Source organism: Oryza sativa, chromosome 11 (genome assembly GCF_034140825.1).
Source record: "Oryza sativa Japonica Group chromosome 11, ASM3414082v1".
In the NCBI taxonomy this organism is placed as follows: domain Eukaryota; kingdom Viridiplantae; phylum Streptophyta; class Magnoliopsida; order Poales; family Poaceae; genus Oryza; species Oryza sativa.
In genome coordinates, this window is record NC_089045.1 from 20654988 (window position 1) to 20664414 (window position 9427).

Below are 9427 nucleotides of genomic sequence, written 5' to 3' on the forward strand. Positions count from 1 at the left end.
TAAGTCAATTTCAGAAGCATATGCATCTCCTGATGCAGACTACTGGAAGGAGGCTGTCCGTAATGAAATGGATTCCATTATCGCTAACGGGACTTGGGAGGTGACAGAGCGACCCTATGGGTGTAAACCTGTGGGGTGCAAGTGGGTGTTTAAGAAGAAGCTTAGGCCTGACGGTACTATTGAAAAGTACAAGGCTCGGCTTGTTGCTAAGGGCTATACTCGGAAAGAAGGCGAAGATTTCTTTAACACTTACTCACCTGTTGCTAGATTGACCACAATTCGTGTGCTACTTTCCCTAGCAGCCTCACATGGTCTTCTCGTTCATCAAATGGACGTTAAGACAGCTTTTCTTAATGGAGAGCTGGATGAGGAGATCTATATGTATCAACCTGATGGGTTTGTAGTTGAAGGTCAAGAAGGCAAAGTGTGCAAATTGTTGAAGTCTTTGTATGGTCTGAAACAAGCTCCTAAGCAATGGCATGAGAAATTTGACAAAACATTGACATCTGCAGGCTTTGTAGTCAATGAGGCAGATAAATGTGTGTACTATCGCCATGGTGGGGGTGAGGGAGTTATTTTGTGCTTGTATGTTGATGACATACTGATATTTGGGACAAACCTTGAGGTGATAAATGAGGTTAAATCATTCTTGTCTCAAAATTTTGATATGAAGGATTTGGGAGTAGCTGATGTTATCTTAAACATTAAGCTAATTAGAGGTGAGAATGGGATTACACTCTTGCAGTCCCATTATGTGGAGAAGATCTTGAATCGTTTTGGCTACATTGATAGTAAGCCTTCTCCAACACCTTATGATCCTAGCTTGTTGCTTCGCAAGAACAAGAGAATTGCTAGGAATCAACTAGAATACTCCCAAATCATTGGCTCGTTGATGTACCTGGCTAGTGCAACTAGGCCTGATATCTCCTTTGCTGTGAGCAAGTTGAGCCGATTTACCTCTAATCCGGGAGATGATCACTGGCGTGCGCTTGAGCGAGTAATGCGCTATCTGAAAGGTACTGTGGAATTGGGGCTTCACTATACTGGGTATCCTGCGGTACTGGAGGGTTATAGTGATTCTAACTGGATCTCTGATGTGGATGAGATCAAAGCCACTAGTGGATATGTTTTCACACTGGGTGGTGGTGCTGTTTCATGGAGGTCTTGCAAACAGACCATTTTGACGAGGTCAACCATGGAAGCAGAGCTAACGGCACTGGATACTGCTACTGTTGAGGCAGAATGGCTGCGTGATCTATTAATGGATCTGCTTGTTGTTGAAAAACCGGTGCCGGCTATCCTTATGAACTGTGACAATCAAACGGTAATTGTCAAAGTGAATAGTTCTAAGGATAATATGAAATCGTCTAGACATGTGAAAAGACGATTGAAGTCTGTCAGGAAATTAAGAAACTCCGGAGTTATAACGTTGGATTACATCCAAACAGCGAGAAACCTGGCAGATCCCTTCACGAAGGGACTATCACGAAATGTGATAGACAATGCATCGAAGGAGATGGGTTTGAGACCCATGTGAGTTATACTATGGTGGTAACCCAGTCTATGTGATCGGAGATCCCGTGAATTAGATCCTGGGAAGAACAAACCATTAATAAACTAGAGGAGAGTACCAATATATATACCCTCTCCAAGTGAAGATGCATATACTCTCGTGAGCTGCAAGGCAGGTTGGCTATGTCTTAATGAGTTATGTTGGCTTTAATTAGCGAAGATGTTGTCCTGCAGAGCATTCTTGAAAGAACTCACCTTTGTGAGCTTGACTGTTGGTCGCAGTCTATGAAGATTTTGGGTGAATCTTCTAGGAAGCTTACTAAAGACCTAGGAGTATGACTTATACGCTCCATCCGAGGGGTAGTCTACAGACGGTCTAGTACCAGATAAGACTTTGAGTGAAACTTGCTTGCACAAGACTTGCAATTCAAGGCGTAGTCCATTGTTCAAGTTGTGAGTAAGTGTAGCTTGGAGTTCTAGGTGGATGTTCAACCTTAATTGGTCTCCATCGAACCGCTGGTATATAAACAGTATATTGGAAAAGGCAAATCTCAGTGGGATTTTGAGATTTGGTGGGGGATTGTTGGAATTAATGAATGGGCCTTAGCCCACTCGAAGATTAATTCTTTGGAAAATCACAAAAGCCCACCTCATGGGGTGGCATGCATGTGGAGTTTAGTACCACCTTGCTTATTCTAGGAGAGGGGGACCTCCTTAAAAGGGAGGATGCCCTCCTAGCCACTTGAAGCATGTGTGGTGGAGAGAAGAGGGGAAACACGCGCGCGCTCGCTCGCCTCGCCGGGCCGGGCCGGGCCGGGCCGGGCCGCGCGTGCACGACGTACGCGTCGAATGGTCCGAAAAATTGGCTCCTCACCCTTGCGCAGATGCAGCCTCCTTTTGCAGTTTTGTTTTGCTGCAAATTCAGATTCGTTTTTGTTTTGGAAACGTTCCGAAAAATCCGGTGCGTGCAAACGGCGTGGAGTCCGGATAAGTTACGCGCGACTTATCCGGTTCGGTTACGCGCAGTAGAGATCGTGCGGGCGCCCTAATCAAGCGACCCTTCTCTATATAAACCGATCTGCCGTCTTCACGCAACATATGCGAAATCAATCTAGGGTTTGCCTCCTACTCTGTACTGCGCCGTCGCTCGTAGACTACTCCATCCCGCTCGCCGGCGTGCACCGGCGATCGGGAGAGCAGGTCTCCGGAACCTCTGCCTTCGACGTCCTGCACCGGGAGAAGGCGGCAATAAGGTTTTTGGGAAGCGCTTCGTGCGACTGCTCCCTGTTTGTTCGCGACGGCTCGCCTTCCTCTTCGCTCGCGTGTTTCGTGCCTTCGTAGACACCTGCGAAAAGTTTCAACCAATCAGCCGGTCTTTCCGTCATCTCGGTACGTGTTCAATATGTTGCGCATATTTGATCTGTTCATGTTATACTGTGTAGTTTACATGTATAGATCTAATGATGCGTTCATGCTAGTTTTCTTCTGTAATGTCATGATTTATTTATGGAATAGATTAAATCATTATATATCTATAATCTCAACAATTTTGACACCTCATCGAGCCAGTAATCTACATGGATTGTTTGTTCCACTAATGATTTGAATGATGGTCCTGAATGTAATTCAGTTCACTGATGTCCGCTCGGCAGCCTACTTCAATGGACATCAACACAACATAGAAGCTCCCCATCAGAATCGTAAAAAAGAATACCGAATGAGAACATACATTACATATGGCATTCATATAATGCTACTGGATCTCAAACTTGTATATTGCTGATGGTGTGTTTCTCATTTTACTTTTTACAGCTCAATGTTTTTTCTCTATGCCATTCTTATTCTCAGTTTGTTTGTCATAACATTAGTAAAACATCACTCATCGTGGTGTACAATTGTATGACATGTACAGTCCAAACATTTGGAAATGAAGCGAGCAGATATTAACAGTAGCTGAGGTAAGTCGATTACTTCCACTCTGAATTAACTTGACAGATTCTATAAGGAATTATAAATGCAGCTGTTAATTTGATTTACCTTTGTACATGATTCAAGATTCAAGTGCAGGAGCTGAAAGGTTTTTTTTACCCCTGATCAAGAAGAATATGAACCTTAATGGCCAGTGTTTACTGTGGTTTTACATCATGATTCACTTGATGGATGCCAAAGTGCAAATATAAGCCCATCAAATGTGTCCTTACCTAAATGTGTATTTGCCTACGTCGCTGATTGGGACAGGTTCTGAACTTCTGTCATGTCCCTTTAACAACAATTATTTTTGGCATTTAGTATTTTTCATAGCCACACTTTATTCATGTAGATAAACAAAACCTCTTGGTGATATTGCTAATTTCAGTTGAATTAAGTATAATAAAGTATGCTAGAGAGAATTATCTCTCCCTCACTGCTGACAAAGGGAAGAATTGGTTCAAATGAACTATGAGTATATGTAGCACAAGAAGGAAGCATTTCTAGAGCAATAAACTTGTCTGCCTCTACTTCTATTAGAGGTGAGCTGAAAACAATCTATAATTCTACTTGAATACAATTAGCATATAAATACATGTCATAAACTCACAGTGTATGAACTTTTGTATTTGAATTCAGAATCAACAACATGATCTGACACGCACATCCAACTAAGGGGAGCATAAGACAGGCTTGCAATGAACAAGCTTTCGAAGAAATGGGTCCATTCAATAAGATGATTTTTTTTCTCGACAGATAGAAACCGCACTTCATGACTTCAACTTAGTTTGTATAGGCAGTAATAAGCCCCATAAAAGACAATACTAAGAATTTTTTTTGGGTAAAAATGAATGTTTTTTCCACATAAGTTTCCTATAATAGTAATATGATCGAACCCCTTCCTCTTTTGATATGGGTTTTCACTTGCAACTTTTCTTGTTTTTGCAGCAAACTTATTTGCAAAGCACTCAATTCACTACCCTGCAATTGCTTCACAAGTTAAATTCGTGCTTTGAAATTTATACAATTCATTCATAAATAGCCCACCATCCAGCTGCAATTAATAGTTTCGATGTTGAAATGCTTCGATATAACATTGGAACACTGGGCTATCCTTTTCTTAGCGATGTGAACTGCTCTCATCAAGGGGCAACATTAATTGGAGGTCGGAAAGTGTGAGGAAAAAAAATTCATGGCATCAGCATTTATTCAGCTGGATACTTACAGTTTTCTTTTTTACCAGAATGGAAATACTGAGTATGTCCTTTGTACAAACACCAAGGGCAGATGTTGTAACCAATAAAATACTGCGCAACTTAAGTGCAGGATGGACAATATATTTCTTCATGGCAGTCTCTAATCAGTTAGAAATTGGCCTACCGATTCAGCAGTACATGTCATTTGATGTGAAACTTTGTTGGTTTTAGGTAATTAGCTTGTTCGTTTGATTTATGTGTACTTTTCCCAATTTCTTTTTTGTAAAATAGGATATGTTTGATAAACTCACTATTGTGGAGGGCTCATATATTGTTGTTGTTTTATAGTGTGTGTGTGTCTGAGATTTTCATCTAACACGCACATATGAGATTTGTGTATAACAACGAAGCTAATTATTTGAATCATCGAAGAGTTCATACTTTGCGCCAAAATTTGATCTTTCCAAAACATGTATTGCACGTGCATGATTACTAGTTAGGGGGGGGAAAGGGAGAAACCGGGAAAAAAACTGCAAGAAAAAACCAAAATAAACAACTAGAGAAATTTAAAAAACATATATGAAAAAAAAGGCCACGCGCCACTTGCCCTCGCGCCCTCCCATCGCCCCTCGTGGTTGCGCCGCGCAGGAGAGGGCGCCCGCCCCTAGCCGCCTGGTAGCCTTTTCAGGCCTCTTACCGTGCAAGCTATGGGGCCGTACCCTTAGCTCAAAAGGTTGACAAAAACACCCATGCTACAGTACAAGCACCCATATATATGTGGCTTAATTGGATGGAGACACTGGTAAAAGGTACCAAGCCCACAGTGAGCGTGACCCTACCACGAGGAGACGGGGGAGCGCAACGAAATTATTTCCTCACCTACCCTCGCCTGCGCGTGGACTCGTTTCCATCCCATTACATCGCCCTTGCCCCTCCCCGCCGCTTCTTCTCCGCCCCACCGCTCCTCCTCCACGCGCGGCGGCTTTCTTCCTCCTCCTCGGCCGCCGCCGCCATCTCTGGCGCCGATGGGGAGGCGCGGTGTCGGTCGGAACCCGCTCTCTCCTCGGGGCGCTCGTCCTCTGCGTCCGCCACCTCCTCTCCCTCGTTCTTGGCGGCGGCTCGCCGGTGCGCCCGCAGCCACCAGTTCTTGGCGGTGGGAGGCGCCCCCGGCTGCCGCGGCAGCGTTGGCCACCACCACCGTCGACCTCGCCGCCACCCACCGCGTCGGCCACCACCACCGGCCTCGATGCGTCGGAGGATTTGGATTGGGAGTTCACTAGCAGCAGCAGTAGAAGACAACACAAGCGCAGCAGCAGCTGCAGGAAGGGAGGATGGAGGAGAAGCAGCTTCAAGAATCACCAACAAAGAGTGAGCAAGAGAGAGAGAGAGGTGAGAAAATGGTGGTTCTTTTGATCTATATGCCCTGCTTCTGTTTGCAGAAATGCGTGTGTGCTTGCAGTATTGTCTTGTGGGTTGTTTCTTGGGTTTTTTTAATTGTATGTATGGCCATTGTTGTTGTGGGAGGAGGAAGAAAGGGTGAGAGCTCTCTTGATTGCTTGGCTTCTCCAGGTCCATGGCTTGTTTCAGTGGTAGCTAGGGATAAAGATCAAGAGAAGGCCTTTTCCTTTTGCATTGCATACTTTTTTATTTCCTTTTCGTGCACTCTTTGTTTCATGTCTTTGTGGTTTCTTTGATCTGAGGAGCAAGTTCAGTCCCTTTTTTTAATTGAAAAAAGCCAATTCCTTTTGAATCCTCTCATTTCCATCTTGTTCTTGCAATCTTGCTAACCCCAAACTTAGGAAGAAGCTAGTACAATGCGGGCAAGGCAAAAATCCAGCGCAGGAGCGGAGGAATCGGTGGCGGGAGAAGGAAATCGGTACGGCGGGAGAAGATTTTGGAGGATGAATCGGAGATTTCGCCAGAGGAATAGGCGTGAGGCCACGGGTGGGCTAAGCCACGCTGCCACAGCGCGTGTTCCTGCCGATTTCGTCGCCGCACGCGCCCTCGTCTCTGCGAGGTTTCGCGTCGCTCTGCTTGGGTACGAGAACCAAGTTAGGTTCCGGGCGCGCGCTCCACATCAGCGGAAATCCTCCGTGGCACTGGTAGGTAACGCGCTCCAGCTGTGTGCACTGTGAGAGGCCTCACAAGTAGACCGTTGTATATTGGGTGGTATTACCCGTAAATAATGCAAACTTTGTACAGAACAAAGTGTATTACGGTTTTTCTCTTTTCTTTAAGTAACTAGTATAATGCCCGTGGATTGCGACATGTTCTAAATAAAACTTATTGACATGAATTAAAATACTAAGCCTACCACAATTGGGCATAAATGATGAAACAAATATAATCGTAGAAATAACAACATGAAACAAGTAACTTTGACCTGAACGAATACGAATTCAATATCATGAACTAAATCATTTTTTATTTAGCTATATACAATTCAAATACGAGGAATTATAAGTTTCAGAAAAATTTAATGGATCAAATACTGATAAAACTAACACTATAAATGAAAAAACAACTTAAATTAGCTAGAAATTAAAAAAACATATTTAAGCCCATAAATAAATGATCCATTAGTTTAGAACGGTTACCCATTTCATTGACATAAATTAGTATGTGAGTGATATAGGAGCATGGTTGGGCTTAACTGAGAAGGAATATTGCCGAACATGAACTGTTCATCGTCTTTCTTAGCCAAAGGCAAGAAATAGAAGAGGGGAAAATGGACGTTGGTGATCCAGCGACCAAACGGCGGTGAGGAAGGTTGTCACGCACAGAAATTTAGGCCCCCTTTGATTCAAAGGAAATTCATAGGAATTTTAAAGGATTTAATTCCTATAGGAATTTTTCCTATATAGCCCTTTGAATCAAAGGAATGAATCCTATGGAATCCTATAAAATTCCTATGGAATGCCTCTTCCCATGCAAATTTTGAAGGAAATTTAACATGAGGTTCTACCTCATGTTAAGAATCCTTTGAGTCTCTCTCTCTCCTCAAATTCCTGTGTTTTTCCTGCGGCTCAATCAAATGGTCATTCCTATGTTTTTTCTGTGTTTTGCAATCCTCTGTTTTACACTTGTATTCCTATCAGAATTCTATGTTTTTCCTATTCCCCCGTTTTTTCATTCCTGTGATTCAAAGGGGGCCTTAACCAAATTTCTAAACTATTTTGTGTATAAACCCTTGTCTAAGAATCAAGACAAGGTACACAAAACGATAAATTAATATACAGATCTAAACGTAAATAAAATATAAATACTTACAGAAAAGGCACTTAGGCCTCACACAAAAAAAAAATCCTCACACCAAAAAGAAAGCAGCAATGGAAAAATGCAATCCTATGAAGGCTTCAGCTCCACTCCACAAGCAAAAACTCAACTGGAGTATAAGCCTTGGTCCTTTAACACCGTCTTTAGCTCAGAAAGCACTACATTTCTAAAAAGAGAGAATAATAGCAAGACTGAGTATAATGATCGTATCCAGCAAGCCACACCAATGATTAATTTGTTTGTCAATTTTTTTAATTGATTATATGATGTATGTATTATTAGAATAACTTCTTGAGCTCTCAAAATTCACAGAAAATTTCAAATAGTATTTTAGGGCATGAAGAATATTACAAAAGTATTTCTAGCCATGATTTTTAAAGAAAATTTTAATCCCCTCATTAATTTCACTTGAGAATTTGCTTTAACTTTAATATAAATTCTCGAAATGCATCATTTAATATTTTTTAATCCTGAACGAAAATCGGGCATGATAAATCTACCCCTACAGGAATCTTATCCCAAGATTCTGGATGGCTAGAAAAAAAAACTAGGTGTGGACGGTGTTGTTGTTCCTTTCTGTTCCAACTGACCGATTGATTAACCAAACCTCATGACTGAACTGGCTGGATTCAACTATGGTGTTCTGTCACTCCATAAAATTGAATTGACTTATTATGCTTTTATCTGACCCTAGCCTTGACTGTAGGTGCTCATAGATCTTACTTTCCTTGGACTAAACTATTAGCGATGGCATCTTTGATAACCTGACCCTCAGGCTCTGTTCGTTTGTGAGGTTCCCAACTCCTCTTCCTCGTCTTCCACGTGCACGCTTTTCAAACTAAAAGTTGCTTAAAAAATCATATTAATCCATTTTTTAAAAAAATTAGCTAATACTTAATTAATTACGTGCTAATGGACCGCTTGTTTTCTGTGCATAGGTTCCCATCCCCCAAGCCAGCCTCACCTTGCTGACTAGAAATTCGATAATGATTATGCTCGGGCGACCGGGCGGGAGAGGAAAAATCGGGCGCTCCCCCTGCCCCCCGTGCACGCACATGCCTGCGCTCCCCTGGCCCACCACGTGTCCAAACACAAACAACTCTATTGCAACAAAAAAACCCCACATATTTTAGAAACCCTCTATTAAGTGAATTTGGTTTTTTTCCACCAAAAATGTTTCATCTAGTGCATTCACAATGTTTCATTATGTATAGATCTAATGTTGCAGTGAACTAAAATACTCCATTGTAACAAAAAAACCGACATATTTTGGAAACCCCCTATTAAGGGAATTTGGTTTATTTTTGTTCCACCGAAAAATGTTTCACCTAGTGTACTCACAATGTTTCACTATGTATAGATCTAATGTTGCAGTGAACTGAAATATTATTTCGCTATTTGCTGAAACATTGTTTTTATATAAGGTGAAATAACACCCAATTTAAACGAGTGAAACATTTTCGATCTACTTAGTG

General features: G+C 42.1%; 1 protein-coding gene across 1 annotated transcript; it reads left to right on the top strand.

Moving 5' to 3' along the window:
- Positions 1-4724: 4724 nt before the first annotated feature.
- On the top strand, positions 4725-6944 carry LOC136354196 (uncharacterized). Its single transcript, XM_066305882.1, has 3 exons — positions 4725-4737; positions 5473-6065; positions 6476-6944. The coding sequence occupies exons 1-3, from the start codon at positions 4725-4727 to the stop codon at positions 6809-6811; spliced, it is 942 nt and encodes a 313-aa protein (XP_066161979.1). The 3' UTR covers positions 6812-6944.
- The last annotated feature ends 2483 nt before the right edge of the window (positions 6945-9427 follow it).

Excerpts from the sequence above, each read along its gene's own strand:
- LOC136354196 (XM_066305882.1), top strand. Across the intron at positions 6,066-6,475 it reads TGAGCAAGAGAGAGAGAGAG|GAAGAAGCTAGTACAATGCG; the intron begins GTGAGAAAATGG and ends CCCCAAACTTAG.